The 19,437-nt window shown below is 52.7% G+C and overlaps 5 protein-coding genes across 5 annotated transcripts; 3 read left to right on the forward strand and 2 right to left on the reverse strand.

Moving 5' to 3' along the window:
• Positions 1-5,782: 5,782 nt before the first annotated feature.
• On the reverse strand, positions 5,783-6,655 carry TRIREDRAFT_65147 (uncharacterized protein; the record flags this gene model as incomplete). The annotated part of the gene is made up of 1 exon (XM_006967022.1): positions 5,783-6,655. A coding segment is annotated over one exon (873 nt), but the record flags the coding sequence as incomplete, so codon positions are not given.
• A 3,775-nt stretch (positions 6,656-10,430) lies between these two features.
• TRIREDRAFT_109287 (uncharacterized protein) lies at positions 10,431-10,997 on the forward strand (the record flags this gene model as incomplete). The annotated part of the gene is made up of 3 exons (XM_006966923.1): positions 10,431-10,497; positions 10,552-10,673; positions 10,737-10,997. 3 exons carry the CDS (start codon positions 10,431-10,433, stop codon positions 10,995-10,997), a joined length of 450 nt encoding a protein of 149 aa, XP_006966985.1.
• Positions 10,998-11,310: 313 nt separating this feature from the next.
• On the reverse strand, positions 11,311-12,355 carry TRIREDRAFT_79761 (uncharacterized protein; the record flags this gene model as incomplete). Its single annotated transcript, XM_006967023.1, has 2 exons — positions 11,311-11,855; positions 11,913-12,355. The coding sequence occupies 2 exons, from the start codon at positions 12,353-12,355 to the stop codon at positions 11,453-11,455; spliced, it is 846 nt and encodes a 281-aa protein (XP_006967085.1). The 3' UTR covers positions 11,311-11,452.
• Positions 12,356-12,765: 410 nt separating this feature from the next.
• Positions 12,766-14,339, forward strand: TRIREDRAFT_65128 (uncharacterized protein; the record flags this gene model as incomplete). The annotated part of the gene is made up of 3 exons (XM_006966924.1): positions 12,766-12,859; positions 12,938-13,930; positions 14,029-14,339. The coding sequence occupies 3 exons, from the start codon at positions 12,766-12,768 to the stop codon at positions 14,337-14,339; spliced, it is 1,398 nt and encodes a 465-aa protein (XP_006966986.1).
• Positions 14,340-15,770: 1,431 nt separating this feature from the next.
• Positions 15,771-17,603, forward strand: TRIREDRAFT_65153 (uncharacterized protein; the record flags this gene model as incomplete). The annotated part of the gene is made up of 3 exons (XM_006966925.1): positions 15,771-16,048; positions 16,138-16,311; positions 16,388-17,603. 3 exons carry the CDS (start codon positions 15,771-15,773, stop codon positions 17,601-17,603), a joined length of 1,668 nt encoding a protein of 555 aa, XP_006966987.1.
• Between the last annotated feature and the right edge of the window lie 1,834 nt (positions 17,604-19,437).

Raw genomic sequence — 19,437 nt, forward strand, 5'->3', positions numbered from 1 at the left:
TCGGTTCCCGCGATGGCTTTTACCCCCCCTTGCAGTGGTCGCGATTATACTAATAGATGGGAAGTCCTGTGCCTGGCAGTAGTTGGAACTTTGTTTCTGCGTTGAGGGTGCTTGGGGGATCTGCTGTTGGTGTAGATTCAGCCGACGGATGCAGCTTCACTAGCCCTTTTCAAGTACGGCGACTTAGTTCATACGAGAAGAGTTATTCGTCCCAAGCAGAAAGGTTCTATCTACGTACTATTGAAACTAGGGTTGGAGAGGAACGAGGAACGACAAGGACACCACGCGGCCTGGATGGTGACCTTGCTTGCGATTGCTGGATCCCCACACAAGTCTCTCTACAAGACGGCTGCTTCATGAGCTCCAGACAAGAGGCACGATGCAGCATTCGTACCACGGCCGCCATCGGAGCCATCAGTGTGTGTCCCGCAAGGAATTATAACGCCCGCGGGCTAGTATGTATGCACCGGCGATAGTCGTGCGACTACTGTACCAGAGGCAGCAAGCACAAGGCACGCTGCAGGTGGTCCCTCCAACTGTGATATCGAGGCACCTTTGTGCAGCGGGCCTAGACGAATGTCGCCTATCGAAAGGTTTTGACACATGAAGGATGGCTCTCGTACGAGTATAGCGGGAAACACTTACAGGAACAAAAAAAAAAAGTGCTGACGAGAAAATAAAGGAAAGAAAAAGAAAAGAAAACTCTGCAACAATGAGGCCGTTGATTGGCGATGCAAAGATGCCCACGACGGAGCAACTTCCGCATGGATAAATTCCTCTTCAACCAAAGTTTCTGCTCAAACTCCACTCATCCTAAAAAAGTTGCCGGGCCTGCATATAATAAAGAACAATCTAGTATTAGTATACCTTTGGTTCTCGGCCCAGAGGTCGCACGGCAGCTACTACCTTGTAGTACGTAGTTGTAGTTGTGGCTTGCTCGGGCAGCTCTCGGGTGAGCTATGCATGTCCACTCAGCACCCTTTGAGCAGGGATCTCTGATGCTTCGAGGTGCCCAACGAAGGGCTTCAACTCTGAAGGATCAGCTTTGGGCTTTGGGACAAAGCCATGCAAGACGCAGTAAGCCGTCACCTTCGGCTAGCCAATGGGCATCGCGGCGAGTGAAGCCGGTTCCTGGCGGCGTCTGTTCAGCTTGCTCCGAGCTTGCCGTTAATCAAGACTCGAGCTCGGCATCCAGAGTCCTCGTATTGATGCCTTAGTGACATGCATGTAATACAAGCTCAGGAACGCCTTCGACTGCTAAAGATCATCCCCATCCTTCGGCTGAGGGGTAATAATAAACAGCTAAAGAGCTCCAAGGCCCCCGAGCTGACGAAGCTCATGCTTGTCCGCCCTACGAAGGGCGCGGCATTTTCACTTCCTTGCGTACCTTGCATTAGATCGGCCTCCGGGGAGGGCTGGGCAGCGCTGCCATTTGTCGAGCCCGGACTGAGGTCTGCATGGCCTTCCCGAGCCCAACAAAAGCTTGAGTAGAGAGTGTCGATGCTTGGCTTCTCTGTTGACGGGATAGACTACTAAGATGGGGCTAGCTGAGGCTCAGGGAGGGGGACATGGTTTGATTTGAGGATCAAGAGGCTGGGGACAGACGGGAATAGAGTCGAGATGCCTGTTGCGAATCAAGCACTGAAGTTTCGGAGGGCATTGGAGCAGAAGAGATGGTAGGGAGAGGAGACGAGGAGGATCACGGGGCAAAAAGACAAAAAGAGGAAAAAAAGAGAACCGACACCTGCAGGATTCGAACCTGCGCGTGCGAACACAATGCCTATGATACCAATTGATAGCAGGGCATCGCCTTAACCACTCGGCCAAAGTGTCTACGGTTGAGAAGAGACTGCGGTAGTCAGTCTCATATGGCGTGCGCAGAGCGGTGCTCCATCCTCAATCAATCGATGAGGACTGAGTTCGAAGAGAGGGATTGGCATGGGTTGAGCCTGTAGCCGTGCATTGGAGAGACTCGGATTGCCTAACCTGTAATAATCACCCTTGATGCAATCGGTGTGTGCAGACAAAGAGCAGACAGCTGGACATTGCATCTCTCGGCTTGTGGCTTGGAGCCTTAGTCACAAGCCATTGCTCGAGCCGAGGGAGACGCAATTGTACGCAGTGAGGCTTGACAACAATGGCTCTCTTCGTTTGCCTTTTAACAAACGCTTTGACATCAATGATACTGACAAGTGCAGAGTTTTCTTTTTTTTTTTTTTTTGTTTTCTCTCGATCCAGCGTCTTTCCTTCAATGACACGGAATCGAACGCTAACAGATGCCAGAACTTGCTCCACTGTGGCTCTCATAGGAAAATTCAGAGGAACAAGAGAGACGCCGTTGATGGAATTATAGTTGTTCCGTGAGAGTAGTGGTCCGTTAAGTCGTGAAAGGCTCCGTTTTTCAAGCACTAAAGCGTCTTGTCAACGGCGTTCGTCTTGAACGCTTCCACGGCTCACGGAGCTCCATCACCGGGCCGGACCAAAACTGCACAGTTCGACCGTATATTACTACTACCTTGACTAGTATTCCCACCAACAAGTGGGTTTAAAACGGAGCCTCAACTGTTCACGCCGTCACGATGAGTGAATCAAGTGAATCAGTCAGTCCATCGATGGCCATCGGAAGCATTCCGTCAACCGGAAAACTGGGCTCCAAACCCACCGTTATCGCATCATCCCGAACAGACGTTCTTGTCCGTCTCTCTCCACCTCACCTGTGCTAGCGGCTGCCTATTAATATCCATCCCACTGATGAGATGGACTTTGGCTTCCCTTCCTCTCGTCCGCTGGTTGGCTGGTTGCTCGAGCCGCGGGCTTGTATGCACTGTACCAGGCATTGTTGTCACTACTTGAACCGAAAAGTCACCACCAGGCTCCATGCTAGAGCCCGGCCCAGCTAGACGAGCGATGCTGCTGCTGCTGCTGCTGCTGCTGCTGCTGCTGCTGGTGGTGGGCGGATCAAAGACCCCTCGTCACAGCATCTGCGCTGGCACTCGGATGCTGGTCAACAGGCCAATCCGACGCCTGCCGAGTGGCCGTGCCCTGCTCTCAATGGCCGAGTGTCCTCCTCAGCAAATGCACGCGTGTAAGCGAGGAGAAGACGACGACCAAAAGCGTCCTCACCGCTGGACATGGACATGAAGCTGCTGCGTGTATCACTGGATGGAATGTAGGTACTCCTCGCAACATCATTCGCTGTTACATCCAGACATCCAACTGTATCAAAGGGCCGCCTTTTCTGGCCCTCTCTCGCCTCTTTTCTCTTCTCTCGCTGCCGCGACGTGTGGCGAGCTGTAATTCGCCGTCTCTGGCCCCACGACTCTCCGGCCAATTCTGGTCCTTTTCTTGTCCCCCAATTCGGATCCTCCCAGGCCTTCGTGCAGATGTACATACACACAGGACAGTACTACTTTTACCTACACTTGTCACAAACCGGGCATCCCGTGCTAGTAGTAATGAAAAATCTCTGCAGCAAGCGTCCCATTGCATCGGCGCGTTGCATGTGTGCGTCTTTCATAGGGCGAAACCATCAAGGCTGTGGATTGTCGGAAGCCCTCCCGCTTTGTCCTTTGTCGTTCTCTCCGCTACTATATCTTACTACATAGTACTAGTTCTTGCTGCTCTGTTGCTCTTCTACGCGGGGTCTCGTCAGCGAGAGTCGCCTGTGCTTCATGCCGCCAGCCTACATATAGCACTGTGGTGGTGTGCTACCAATGTGCCAATGCTCGGGCTCACAAGCCGTTTCCAAGCACGGGCGACATTGTATTATACTACCTACGCATGCATGAAATCGTTTCATATCAACTGCGCGGATAATCATGTCCCAACTCATCAGACAAGCTGCGAGAGCTGCTGGGAAACCATACATGTGAACAAGAGGCCATCCCGAAGTCGCTGCTGCAATGGGGCTTCCCAAGGCCGCCACGAGAGGACCAACTGATACCTGTGCCCGTATCAGCTTGAGCTGCCTCACGTCCTACCCATTCGTCTGGCTTGGTCCAATCGGAGACTCGTATGCCTGTGCTACAGTGACCGGGAAGGATCGGCGATGCTGCTCTGTAGGTAGGTTGATAGTGACCAGAGTCAATGACTGACCTGCTACTACGTGATGCTGAATGCTCGCATATGATGTCCAATGCCTTGATTAACACACCCACACACGGCTTGAAAAAGTGGTGGGCTTGGTGGGCTACAGTACAAGTACATACGCCAGCTGTACTAGTAGCTCAGGCTTGTTGAAGAGATTTTCCCTCCGCTATAAGACTGGTTCTGCTAGTCGGAGGGGATGACGACACCATTACTATTCTGCGCAAAGGAAACCGGAGAGAGAGAAAGAGAAGAAAAGAGGGCTCGGACAATTTTCTCTTGTCACGGCGATTGGTCTCATGCCGTCCCCCCACATGGACACGATAGAGCTGAAGCTGCCAGCGGGGGAGGTTTGAGATGCTACCATGGGAAAAGAGATTGAGAGTATGCTTTTTGAAGTCGTATCACGAATATGATAAGGTAAGGCGAAGAGTAGAAGCAAAAGAGACGATTTTGGCAAGATTGGAAGAAACAGAGGAGAGAGAGAAAAGAAAAAAAAATTCCAAAAACAGAGGGGAGACAAGATGGCAGATGGAGCCCGATCTTGGAAATTGTCGAAAGGGACAAAAAGATAATGCTTGACCGAGACAGGGGTCGAACCTGCAACCTCCTGATGTACTTAATCGTAGTCAGACGCTCTGCCATTGAGCCACACGGCCATTTGATTATGCATAGGACTTCCGCAAAGTGCTACATACAGTTTGTGCACAAGCTCCTCCAGGTCGTTTGCAACTCTCGTCGTCGAGACTGGACATCTATAGCACGTTCTTCCAAGTCACTCATGTGTCATTGGCTTGAAAGGGTCTATTCAAAGTGATTGAGCGGCTCTCAATGTCTGTTGTGTTCAACTGATATGGCCCTCGGTCTGTTGACTTGCTTTCGTTGTAGGCGTCTTGACGATATGCATATCTTGCATTTCTATCCTCTAATCAATTTCCAGCTGCAACTTGATGAACCTCTTATGATATGGCTATATGGCTGGATAGTAAGCTGTATAGCCCTCAGCCGCCTCAAAGTTGTTGAGATAACATTCGCACAATTGCAAGCTCTCTCTTTAACTCCTCTATATCCCCACAACCCTCCTCTCCTCACATCTTCTCACCGATATCTCAACGCCTACTCTTCAGCACAGCTTCACAACTCCATCACGACTCTCTAAATTTCCCTCAAGTACATCATCCAACCAAGCCTTATACCCAACAAACATCCCTCCACCCCATCTCTCACAAACCTCCCTCAGCTTCCCGTACCTCTCCCTCACAAACCCGTCCCTCACCCCCCTATCCTCCTCCTCCCACCCATCAACAACGCCCTCGCCTATCGCCCAGCAAATCTTCTCCAGACACACGGGACACACGTACGGCGGCTGCCGCTGCGCCTCGGCCACGCTGCCGCACCCCTGCATCGCGCACGCAAAGTACGTGCAGTGGTCCAGTCCCAAACAGTGACACAGCTCGTGTGCCATGGTCACAGCCGTCCTCCCAAGCCATTGGGCTGTCGTGCTAGCAGCGGCATCAAGCCGCGCCTGGCGTGAGATTCCGCTGGAAGATGCTTCTGCTGCTGCTGCTGCTGTTGTTTGTACTGCTTCGATGGCTCTGTCTAGGGGGCCACTGGTACCGGTCCTGGCGCAACGGGAGGAGAGCTGCAGCTTGGCTTTCTTCTTCGTTGGCGGCTCGTCAGATGCTTCCAGACAGAGCTTGTCAATGTACTCCGCGCAGTGAGATGCCGGCCACGCATGGCCATCATCCGGAGGCGCGCACAGCGGCTGGTCGCGGAACAGCGAGACGGCAGCGATGCGGCTTCCCCCGTATGCCCGCCCGGCGGTAAAGATGTCTCCATCTCCTTCGTACATGTCCAGGTCAAGCAGCATCATGATCGAGTGCGCGTCTGCCGGGATATTCTCCGCTAGGGCATCCAGCACGTCGTCCAGGTTGACCTGCATGGGTGACAGTTCGTCCGGCGACGCACGGCACCGGATCCCGAAGAGCCGGTCGCCGGGGGTCCGGAGCCCGATCCGGCGCTGCGCGCTGGGGGACGTCAAGATTGCGCCGTCGTACTTGTTCCATTTCTGCCATTGGAAGGGTGCTTTGAAGAGCTTGACGGGCATGCCGTGGAAGAAGGCGGACAAATATTCCATTAGGTGCTGTATCTTTGGGGGCTCGGCAGCTTGCATCTCGCGTTCCGCCGTTGCGGTTGGAGTGCTGCAGATGGACCACGTCTGCATCTTGGATACCTCTGGAGAAATGGCTGGACTTGGAACGATGTAGATGGTCTTTCTGCCTCGAGTGACTGGATTCCGCTCCTCTTCGCTTCTCCATTCTCTAAGATCCTGGGGTGGCCACTCTGGGTCTTCGGCGAGGTCATCATACGGAAGTACCAAAGGCCCTGGAAATGCCATTCCATCCCCAAAGGCTTCTCTTGGGGTCAGCAACTCCAGGGTCTTGCCGACGCGTCCGTCTCTGGTTGCCGCCAGGAGACGCTGCCTCTCTGTTGCGCGCTTGAAACTGACTCTGGATGCATGTGGCGAGACGTCCACATAGACATGCGAATGTTGGCAAGGCTGTTTCATACTGACTCCAAGAGTAAATGCAGATTGCGAAGCGTTATGGTGTGACTCGGGAGGATCATAGATGGTAAGGGATGTAAGGGAAGAATTGTATCCCTTGAAAAAGCACTGCTGCATAGGTATTCTCGCTCAAGAGGCAGCATTGAGCAGTATACCAAATCAAAGACTCCAAGTTTCAGTTATGAGTCATCTTTTGGGTTGTTATTTCTTTGTTTCCCTTGCCCAGCGGTTTTCAGCGGTTTGAAAGGTGAGGCGTACCATCTTCCGTCCACGATATGCAGTCTTCTCGTGCATTTTCTCGTGCTTAGCGTAGGCCTCGCTTCACGCGGCGAAGCGACGGCGTGAACTGCGACAAGGGTTATCTGCGCTTCCTCATCGTGGCGGTCGGTGAAAAACCCGTCCAGGTTGTGACAAGCATGGAGGAGTTATTCCTCGTAGCGGCTCCAAGTTGAATATTATCTTGGGATGACAAGCTGTTGTATTGAAGTCTGCACACGCCCAATGTCTCATTAGATACCTGCTGTAGACGATACTTTCGTATAGCGTTGTAAACATCATAGCGGGTGAGGCCTTCAGCATGGCATTCGGTCTCAAGCTGCAACTGCTTCAGAATCTGCATAGGCTTGACTCCAGCATCAAACAAGGAGACAATCTTCTCCTTTCTCTTTTCGATAGCCATATTGCGATACCGACAATGCGCCGCCGAGGGAAAAGCCGGATGATTGTGCTCATTCGACTCGTCGTTCCGCGTCCGTCGAATAACCCACGGGGCGAGAGGGTGCTGCCGACTGACGACAAGCTTGAACGGGCAGCCCGTCATCTGGGAACTCGTCTGCCGGCGACGACTTTCAGGAAGATCCGGGTTCTGCTGCGACTTGAAGTTCCGCCCCTTGCTGCAGCGGAATTCGACGCTGTTTGGCCGGGACCGGTGCTTGGTGAAGCTGTAGCCGGCTTGCTGAGCGGCGGCATCGATGGCGACCCTGGCGTCTTCAGGGGAAGCAAAGTCCCGGCCGAATAACGACTCCATGAGCTATTATTGGGGGGGGGGGGGGCTTGTGTACGCGCGGCTGGGTTGCGAATGGCTTCACTTTGCGGCTCGGTTTGCTGTGAGCTGCACAATCAGGAGACTCTATTTCCGTGGTTCCTAGGTAAGCGAAACAGGAACAATAATACCTACGCGACATCGCACACAGCCGCGGGACCCGCCTTTTTGGAGGCCTGATACGCCACGAGGACGCGATGGAGGCTTGGTTAGGGCTTCCATATTCCCAAGTTGACTGTTGGGGGAAGCATCAGCCATAGCTACCTTATGCTTTGGTGCTTCTCAGTCAGTCTCTGTCCTTTGATTTCTTGGGCGGACTTCTTGAGACAGGTTTCCTGTGAAACACGAATCATGGACGCCAAACTGACATGTCAAATCACCCATGTCCTCCACCCTTGCATCCCAATTAAGCAGTTGAAATTACCAAACTGCCGGTATCTTCTCAATGCTACGACTTGGGGATTCTTCGATACCAAGTATCAATAGAATCATAGGGTAGGCACGCAAAATGATTGGCCCTTGTATTTCTTGGATGTACTAGTAGAAGGAGCCAGAACTCAATGAGCGTCAATGTTCATGATAGGGTAGGCAACGAATATCATGATTCTCTGCGGAGGGATACGTATGAAGATGAGAACTACTAGTAGATCATATCGACAGATCCATGTGCAAAATCGTATGTCTCTGATCACGAAGACTCGATGTGAAAAGTGATGAATCAGATCAACTAGACCTCTAGAGTTTACACTCTGCTTACACATAAGCACGTTTTATCAGATCGACCGTCTCCTACAACCCATCAAATCAAATCTCACCCACGAGACACGACATCTCATGTTTTGGTTGCTTCACACTCTTACTAATGGCTCACGATGTCGGATTTTTTTCCTCTGCGAGAAAGAGTCGTCTTTCACACCGTCAATGCATGTTATGTCGTGCGCGCTGCTTTTGGCCTTACGATTTTAATCACTAATAGTTGGTCTATGGGCATGGCTCGACTACGTGTACCTACAGTCCCCATAGGAGCATCACTTTCGGCATCTCCGGTAGCGAGCTTCAAACCCCCCAACACTCAAATCGACAACGAATCCTTCAAATAAAGTACTTAGCTTCATCATCAACAACAACAACAAGGTAGTAGCGAGATTCTGCATGGCCTAAACGCAGCGAGATGAAAGAGTAGTACTTCTGCTGTAGATCGCAATGCATCGTCAAATTGCCCCCAACAGAGAAACCTCAGATCCCAGCAGCTAGACAGACCAAGGCTGCATGCATGCATACATATACATACATTAGATCAACACAGCGAGATATTCAGGAACCGGTTATTCATCCGGCAAAGTGTCAGCCCCCTTTGTTGGCTCCCTCTGACGTCGTCGACATCGCGATTTAGTATCTTCAGCGGCTGCTGAAGATTATTGGGATCTGTCTGGCTTCATGCACCCTTGTCGATCGGCGGAGCAACAGACAGACAGACGCTTGTGCAGGCTTCTCGTGCATTTCTCTCTGCAGGTGTCCATACTGCGTGTGTCTCAGGAGACTTCAAATACTACCTAGGATAAGCATAACCGATGTGGTATTATTGTGCCGTCCATCATGGCAAATACAAACTCGAGTTGACGGCATTCCGGTCGCTCCGGTATATGTCATGGCAGCCAGATCGTTCAATGGCCGGCACTCGTCGATGGAAGCAGCATGACATGACTCGTGATAGGGCCTGGCAGACAGCTAGACAAGGAGACAAGCTCAAAATAGACCCTGCCATTCGCTCATCCACCCCGTCCGTTACACCTTTTTCCAGAACAGACATCACAATCACACTGCCGGTTTCATTCTCTAGTGCAACACTATGAAATGTGCCGATCGCGGGGGCAGATGCATCCTGGTCTGGGGTATTATCCGGTGATGATGATTCCATCACAACTCACGGTTCATAGCTAGGTAGGCAAGTGGGTAGAGAGTATTACCAAGCCCTCATAGTCCGTACAAGCAAGTAGAACGTAGCTCTTGTCTGATTTTCTGTATGATGGCGGTTTTCAGCTTTAGAATCACAAATAGCAACATCGCATTCATCGCATTCACCTCCTTTGCAAAGCCTCAGTCGTTCCACTTTCGCATGCCGTTGCACCCCGTTCTTCAAAACCCCCCCGGACAACCCAGAATCGGGAAATTAGCCACAACAGCTCCCTACGAGCTCCCCACATCCAAACCAGGAAGAGAACTTGGGATCTTCACTCTGTAACCCCTTTCTTCAGCGGCCCCTATGTCATCAACACGTTCTGCGCCAATGACCGACTCATGTGCCTGAACAGATCGGCACTCTTCGAGACCAAACCATGTGTCCTGTGTCGTGGGTGCCAAGGTGCTCCCATGTGTTGGCTGTTGTATCGTATCGCGATGGTTGCTGGTAGGCACTGAATAGGAGTCCATGTACAACCACATCGCCATGCTCCCCTGGTACTAAGCGAGCCCAGTCAAGGAGAATCTCAGTGGAAGCAGGATACTGGCTCAGACCCGGATATGTCCAGAAGCAACGATGTGACTGCCGATCGCTCGACGAGATGATGTGGGTAGAGGATGAGGCCTCGCAGGATATAAAGACGACAAGATCGCCCTCCCAAACTTCTCTCTTCTCATCATCATCAGCAAGCCTTCGCTTTCAGTCACTCCTTTGCACAGCAACTCGCACAGTCACTCTTTTAGTACTTTCAAAACCAACTTCCAAACACCGCCAACATGCGTTTCTCTCTCGCCACCGTCGTTGTCGCCGCCCTTGTCGGCACTGGCATCGCTGCACCTCTCGGTTCGTGAACCTTCCATCCTCATCAACAGCCTCAAGATACTGACTCTTCCGCAGCCCGCCGCACCCTCGTCAGCGAGGTCGGTGGCCTCCTCGTTGGCATCACCCAGGGTGTTGTCGTCGACGTTGTCGCCCTCGAGACCCAGCTGACTGGTCTCCTTGGCCCCATTGTCGCCAAGGTAAGCCAGATCCCCTATCTCTCTGTCTTACGGTACAGCGATGCTCACACAAATAATTTCTAGATCGAGTCTGTCATCAAGGTTACCCTGGCTGAGAAGCTCGTCAGCCTTGTCCACGGTGTTGAGGGCAAGGTCGCCGCCACCGTCAACGTCAACAACGTTGTCCAGATCGTTGGTGAGGCTCTTGCCATGGTTGCCCAGGGTGTCGACCTCAACGCTGTCAACGCCTACCTCAACGCTGCCACCAACGGCCAGATCGTCTCCCTCGAGGTTGCTCTTGGCATCCCCAACCTGTCTCAGGTCCTTGGCCTCGTCCAGCACTAAGCGAAGAACTCAGCATCGGAGGGGGGGAGAAGGAGACGCAGGATGGAGGTTGAGGAAGTTGTGGTTCTTGTAATCTAGCCTTACTTGCAATACACGGGCATTAGTGGTGTCTGTCCGTTGAAGATACCCATTATTCTACTTTTCACTTTCATCCTGCTGCCGTTTGTGATTTTGTGCCATTTTTTACTGTCGATATGCGAATGGCTGAGCACCATGAGTATTATTCTGGGCGGTTGATGGATCTGGGGTAACGTTTGAGGGTATGGCTGAGAGTGAGTGCCTGATCGGCGTTGCCTGTTGATATTCGCGGTATCAACCGGTGTGTTGGAATAGACGTGATTAGACCGATATCGGCAATAGTCGCCCCTTGGGGACAGATGAGCTTCGATTGTGTCCGGCGATCTTGAACACCAAGAATCCGGCTCTCTAGTGTTTGTGACGCGACATACGAGATATCATGACTTCCCAAGGAGCACCTTCTGCGGGAGAGCCTGAACACCCTGCGGCTGCATAGCCACTCGAGTGTCGTGCACTCTGCGATCAAAGACTTTGAAGTCAAAGACACCCTCGAGATCCGCGCGGAACTTTAAGAGCTGATCTTGAGCCTTCTTAATCTCATCTGGCTTGTTGTCTTGGACAACGTGCGCCTTGACCTGCAGAATCCAGCGATTCTGCGCATCAACGCGGGTGAGAGAGTCCCACGCCGGCAGAGAAGCCATTGGCGCTGTGGGAGGTGCCGATTTGAACGACAGAGGAACGTAATTCTCGAGCGGTCCGACGAAGTAGTGCCTGGTGAGACAAAACTCGACGTCATCGCGAAAGAAGCGGTACATTTCTTCTACCGTCTCCGTCTTGAGTCTGCGAGGTCTGTTATTCATGATGAATCAGATGAGACAATGAGTTCATGCGACTAACTGATGATTGTTCTCTTGCAACACAGAGAGCAGCTTTCTCTGATCCCAAAGCTCAACCTTTTTGCGCTGGGCGAGGATGGGTTGATTGCGCGGAGGATCAGGAAAGTCTGTCCATCTCAGGATACCCGGGACAGTGTCGAGATCCACTGGTTCGGCAGAGGGCCCCAAGTCCCGGTCTTTGATGATTTCATAGCGAGCCTGGAGGACGAAGGATTGGCGCGAGAGGTTCTGATGCAGCTCTTTCCAGAGCATGGCGACGTCTTTGCGGATGGGCTTTTCCAAGGAGCGCTGGTTCGTGATCCCGGAGGGCCGCGGGGGGCCTTGAAAGTAGAGGACTCGGCTGGTGGACTCCCATGGCTGCATCGAGCAGAAGCCGCTGAGCACGGCGAGGGCTGTGTTGATGTCGCTGTCTTCGACGAGCGCCGTGAGGAACAGCTCGTACATGGTGAGGAGAGACTGTGCTGGTCAGGGACCAGTGTGGGTTGATTCTGTATCGTTTGCAGTCTTGAGGTAAGCCAGAAGTTAAGCGTTCGATGAAGGCTCAATGGCGGCTTCTGTGGTGAGCTGGATGTTGATTTGAAGGAGTTGATGCTGTTGCTATGGAGGATATGGACGAGGGTGAGGGAAGCTCAAGCTCAAGCTCAAGCTTGGTTACCTGTACCTTAAAGTGCTGCTGTCGAGGTGCACGTGATCACGCGCTCCGGTCGCATCTGTGTGCGCGTCTCTGCCTCCAGGCTTCCCTCCTCCTCCGTCTCTGCCGCCTCTGTAACCAAATGCTTCCATTGCGCACCTCTCCCTTGCTTCAGCAGACAAAACCAAGTATAGCCTTCTCTTGTGTCCTTTGCAGTCGAACAATGGCCACAAAAAGTCCGCCCAGGAAGCGCAAAGACGCCGGTGCTCCGATTTCCCCTCCTCCCCTCAAAAAGGCCGTCAAGAGCACAACTACAAGTACATACGACCCGTGATGACCCTGTACCTTATGCTTTGTGCCTCTCGCTGACTGATGTCTCCCAGAGTCAGCGGTAGCAAGCTTCTTCACCCCAGCCTCCCAGAAACCAAAAGATCGAACCGTCTGGTCGGAACGAGGCCCTACCGATGACGTCCCGGCAACCCTCTTGGTCGGCAGATACCAGCCCGAGAATGACGATCCGACGTCTCGCCAAAAGCGGAGGAAAATAGCTGCATTTGACCTCGACTCGACTCTCATCACTACATCGTCCGGGAAGAAGCACGCCTCCAGCGGAGCAGACTGGAAGTGGTGGGACAGCAAAGTGCCCGGGCGGCTACGAGAGCTCCACGAGCAGGAAGGCTACCATGTCGCGATCCTCTCCAACCAGGCCGGATTGAAGCTGCATTTCGATGCAAAGTACAAGGGCCCAAAGGCTGCTGTGCAGAAGCGCGTCGCAGACTTCAAACAAAAGTGCACTGCTGTGCTAACCGCGCTCGATCTTCCGATAGCCCTCTATGCGGCCACGGAAAAGGACATCTATCGGAAGCCCAGGACTGGCATGTGGAAGGAGCTCTGCGAGGATCTCGAGATTCCCGAGGAAGAGGTTGATCTGAAGGGAAGCTTCTTCGTCGGTGATGCGGGCGGCCGAGTCGCGTTGCTGGGGAAAGGAGACAGCAGTGCAGCAACAGCAGCAGCGGCATCTGTACCAAAGGATTTCAGCTGCTCCGACCGGAATTTCGCTCACAATGTCGGCATCGACTATAAGACACCCGAGGAGTTCTTTCTGGGAGAGCAGCCCAGGGACTTTATTCGCGAATTTGACCTGGTCAACTTTGCATTTCCTGGAGACGACGCATCGCTGGATACTGCCAAGGACCTCTTTGAGAAGAAAAACGACCAGGACGTCGTCTTGTTCTGCGGTCCTCCGGGTGCCGGGAAGAGCACGTTCTACTTTAAAGTCCTCAAGCCTCTTGGATATGAACGGGTGAATCAAGACACATTGAAGACCCGCGACAAATGCATTCAAGCTGCCAAGGATCTGCTTAAAGCCGGCAAGTCTGTAGTTGTTGGTACGTGCTGTCCCGCTTTCCGCTGCTCGCTGTTTAATGCTTGATTCTTGCTTTACGAGCCCGGGATGAAGCTGGCAGACGCTAACATGCAAGCATAGACAACACAAATCCAGACCCCGATACACGGGCCTTGTGGATTGACGTCGCGAGAAAAGCGAGCGTTCCGATTCGGTGTGTATGGTTCTCAACGCCGGTCATGGTATGTGAGCACAACGATGCTGTTCGGGCCCACAACGCTGCACTCAACCCCGAGGCCAGGGAGAGTCTGCCCAAGCTGGCCTTTACCGGCTTTGCATCTAGGTTCAAGGAGCCAAAGGAGAAGGAAGGTTTCCAGGACGTGACGGAGGTGAAATTCCAGTTCCGAGGCACAAAGGAAGAATACGCTCTTTGGGGCCGGTACTGGGTCTGATTAGTCGCCAAAGACCGCACGAGGTGGTAGTTTCACGCAACTACATGGCGTGCGCGCCGATCGGTGTCTGGACGCACCCATGCTGATCTTGCTACCATCCACCAGACTGCTGGGAACTATATGCTCAGACGCCAATCACTTGCATATCGGAAATCGGCAGGCCAATCGCCTGTTCTTGAGGCATCACTTTCTGGGTAGAGTCGTTCTACATCGATAGGCCAGGGGCGCAGAACTCGGAGTCTGAAGCATGGCGGACGTGGCATTCCTATTCCATGGAACTCTTGGAGCGACCATCTGGCCAGCAAGGGATCGAATTGCCAATATGACGCAGATATTCGTGGCCTTAATTCGCGAGCCTATCACCGACATGTAATCTCTCCAGGCCTATCCCTACTCTACTGGCCCGGATCCAAGTGACGCCAAGTGCGCTCTATCCTTGATGATTGATGATTATGAAGAACCTGGGAAAGTGACCAGTCAGCTCACTGTGACTGAAGATTCTGAAGTTCCAACGTGTTGGCTCACGGTCCGGACTCAGGCAAGGGTGAAGCTTGCACTTCCTCCACAGCCTGATATCCAGTCATCCGCTAGAAGAAAATACGGAACGGAGGTGAAGATGGAAACCTGGAAGCCCGCGGCCTGGTCTACACCGAAGATATGAACGGAGGTTGTCCGATTCCCCCGCATCTCCAACCCTTGCTCGGCGTCGGCCTGGCTTCCCCTCACCAAACCCCAGATTCACTAGAGCATTAAACTTCTTGGCGGGCCGGCATGGTGTTGGCTAGTCAGCCGATCTACGACATTGATACGGCAAGGTCTCGTATGGGGCGCCGTCTTGGATGCCCTGTTCTGTCACGGACAACACAAATCGTGGAGTTGTTGCGGAGCACCAGTGTCCTACAGCTAGTCATGGCAGGATGCAAACATGATACAACAACGACGTGCGGGGTATGAGCAATGACTGACTGCCTGATCCGTTAGTAGTCGGAGATGTCCTCGGCATTGGTCAGCGCCTGGCCACGATTTGGGTGCTGCCGGATGCAGATGCCATGAGTGGTGTCGTGATGGTGCGGGATCGTCCCTCTGCATGGCGACACTTCCATCCGGGGTAACCCGACATTGGGCAGATGTGGACACTTCCCAGCTGGAGAAACAGTTACATTCCTGCCTGTCTGGAAAAGTGAGCCGGGCTTGCTGATGACGAGCGAAGAGAAGAGTGTATTGTTGTGCGTTGGCACATGCCTGCGAGTATAAAGCGCGGCATCCCCCCATGTGAGACCTCTGCGTTGTTCATCTCTAATACTAGATCAGCGCTCGACTCGCCTTCCGGTGCACGTCTTAAATCTTGTCTCTTAGCCCTTACAGCCACCAACATTTCTCATCCCTAAGCCTTGTGACAACTGCTGGTTATCTACGGCAAAGGCTGGCACAATGGGCGTCGGGGCAAAGAAACCGGTCAACATCTTCAAGTTGAAAGACTTGGGCGAGCCCGAGGGAGCGTTGAACTGGCGCCTCTGGTTCGCCGTCTTCTCGTTTGGCCTGCTGGGCGCTGCGCGAGGCATCGACGAGGGCTTGATCTCGGGCGCATTCAATTCGGACGACTTCAAGGAATCCATCCATTATGCGTCGTACGACGCCGTGGACCGGGCCAACATCAAGGCCAATGTCTCTGCCATGGTCCAGATCGGCTCTGTCGCGGGCGCTTTGATGTAAGTCACCGCCTCTTCCCTGGAGGCCCCAGCTTCTCCACAACCATTGCGACGATCGCTTGCTGAATGACCATCTTCTTTGGCTATAGTGCCTTTCTGATCTGTGATCGCATTGGCCGTCTTAACGCTACGCGAGTCCTCTGTGTCACCTGGGCTATTGGCATCATGATCTTCATGATTGGAGGCGCCCGCGGGAACCTGGGGGCCATCTATGCGGGCAGATTCGTCGCCGGCCTGGGGGTTGGACAAACGCCTGTCGTGGGGTCAGTATGAGCCGAATTCGATTCCTAACCCACGACGCTTTCTATGCACGACTAACACACTCTGCGTCGTACACAGTCCCATCTATGTCGCTGAAATTGCACCCGCCTCCATTCGCGGTCTCTGCACCTGCTTCTTCACCGGCGCTGTCTATCTCGGCATCCTGCTGGCTTACTTCGCAAACTATGGATGCCAGCTTCACATTAGCGATGACAGCGCAAACCAGTGGCTTGTCCCCACAAGCCTGCATATCATGATGAGCGGCATCATCTTCATCTTGTCCTTCTTCCAGTGCGAATCGCCGCGCTTCCTCGTCAAGCAGGGCAATGTCGAGCAGGCGGTTCACAACATGGCACGACTGCGCCAACAGTCTCCGGATAGCGAGTACATTCTTCGCGAAATCGGCATGATTCAGGCTGGTCTTGACCACGAGCTGGAGGCCAGTCGAGGTGTTGGCTGGCTGGGCAAGGTCAAGGAGCTCCTCCTCGACAAAAGCAACCTGTACCGCGTCTATCTGTCGTCCATGGTGCAGCTGCTGTCTCAGTGGTCCGGTGCCGGATCCATCACCCTCTACGCACCCGATCTCTTCCGCATCCTGGGCATCACGGGAACCGACGAGTCTCTCCTCGTTACTGCCGTCTTTGGCATCGTCAAGTTTGTGGCGGCCATGATCTGCGCCCTGTTCCTCGTCGATGTCATTGGCCGCAAGCGCGCACTCCTGTCTGGCATTCTGCTGCAAGCCATTGCCATGATCTACGTTGCTGGGTTCCTCACTGCTGTGCCTCGACTCGGCGTTGACGAGGACTTTGTTCTGCCCGAGTCCCTAAAGGGCGCCAGTCGGGGCGCCGTTGCCATGATATACATTTCCGGCTGCGGCTGGGCTCTTGGCTGGAACTCCATGCAGTACCTGCTCACTGCCGAGCTGTACCCTCTACGTGTCCGTGCCTTGGCCACGTCTTGGGCCATGACGCTTCACTTTGCGAACCAGTACGGCAACTCACGCGCCGTGCCCGTCATGCTCCTCGACGTCGCCCAGGGTGGGATCTCGCCCAAGGGGACTTTCTGGTGCTTTGCTGCGGTGACGGTCCTGGGCGGCTTCTGGGTGTGGTTCTTTGTGCCCGAGACGGGTGGCCGCACCCTGGAGAGCATGGACCGGCTGTTTGATCTGCCGTGGTACAAGATTGGTCTGTACGGCAACAAGCATGCCGAGGAGAAGGATATGGCTGTTGATGAGAAGCAGAGGGCTGCCGAGGAAGAGTATGGGCGTGTTCAGCAGATTGAGGAGAAGGCGTGATGCAAGAGGCTTGACGCAAGTTGATGCTCATCTCTGGTTAGACGAGCGGTTTGGATATTTTGCTTATGAATTATGACGCTATGATGAAGATGTTGAGCTACTTTCTGCTATCCGTGACGACACTTGTCTTGCCTCGCCTCATAAAGTTCCTTACACTTACTTCGACTTGTTCGATCAACAACAACAACAACAACAACAACACAAGTTACTATGTAAGTAACCCGACCATCTCCTTTGGTCTCCAACTCCCACCATTCTGTATATAGGTAGATAGTCTCGTCTCCAACCAAGTTGAAACAGCCGCGCCGCTAGAAATTCCAAGCCACCTTTTTACCCCATACCGGCATTTCGGCGGCACTTGCTGGATTGAGGCATTGGGGTAGATCTACGGAAGTTGACCGATGAACCATAGAGTTGCCGAATCTCTATTCGTACCGTGTTTGTTGGCTGGACTTTTGACCGTTTGGTTTCGTGGACTGGACCCTCTATACGTTTGGATGTCAGCATCATCGGATTCTCGAGTTCTCTTGTTATGCTTTGATACATACCTTTGGCTTGAATTCATGCCTGTCACCCGCCTACCTTATTCAACCTATTTCCCCACGTAAGAGCTGCAGTGTGTCCACTTGCCCTTCTCCAACCAACCTCGCCGTCCCACTATCTCCCCTCATTTGCTCCCCCACGCTTGGCATGCTATAATATTGGAAGCGTTTGTATACGGACGTAATACTTCCTCCACCAGTTATATTTAGCGAAAAAGTTGACAAGGAACAATATAGAGCGGGCGTTTGTGGAGCTTAGTACTCCGGACTTTGTGTTGTTGCCCAGCCGGGGAAGTAGAGTTAAAGCCCGTACAGCAGGGCCAAGAACGGAGAATTGTGACGGAAGAGGGGACCGGATATAGAGAGGTCCTGGAGAAATCGAAGGGATGTGATGGCCTTGTCCGATTTATTATCGTGGGATTGCCTGTGGTGATCTCTCGCTTTTCGTGGTTAGAATAGTCGCGTGTTAGTATGTAAGAACAGTCTTGTAGGTAGCTGGGCATGATGGTGTATTGGAGCAGATGGGGACGAGAAGGACATGTCTCCGGCTGAAGCTTGAAGGTATAGGCATGAGGATTTCAAGCCATGCTTTGATGCTTTTGGGTTGAGATGTGGCGGCATTCGAGGCTGACATTTGAAGACAGCTCTTCGAGTCTGTGTCCCACTCCGATTGCTTCAAATAGAGTACACGCATCTGGCAGAATAGGTATTCTTACCTCTTTTACTGTTACTGAAGGAAGGATAAACGCCTACCTAGGCAGCGTCTAAGGAACGGATGAGGGTAGCCATCGACTTCCACATCAGTCCACTATGGCCGTCGCTTTCCCATCCTATTATCTGAACGAGATTGAATACCTCGGTCAGAGTACAAAATACAATGCTCGAGTTAGTACGCATGTTTTGAGGAAGAGATACTGCACAAAAAATGCCATTAACCGCATTCTTCATCTTCAAGATCTTCAACCAGTTAGGACCGCCTGTGCTGCTTGATGCCTTAATCAATGGCCTTGATCCTCTAGAGACTTTCTCCCCTTTCGTAACAAGAGTTATTGAAGGGATTCCATATAATGCTACCTCAACTTTACATTCTACAGGTGCCGAACCTCGGATCATTTATAGGATGGTTCTTGTCACAATTCGATAAGTTATACAAGGCTGTGGGATACGGCAAATGGTCTCACTCTGATTGCCACTGAATTGTAGCGGCATCGCCAAGGCAACACTGCAGCAACCTCAAGCTGAAGCCTCTGGGTAGCACAATCTGCATCTATAGTCACCTTCTTTTGTGCAAA

Source organism: Trichoderma reesei, assembly GCF_000167675.1.
Source record: "Trichoderma reesei QM6a unplaced genomic scaffold TRIREscaffold_15, whole genome shotgun sequence".
Classification (NCBI taxonomy): Eukaryota; Fungi; Ascomycota; class Sordariomycetes; order Hypocreales; family Hypocreaceae; genus Trichoderma; species Trichoderma reesei.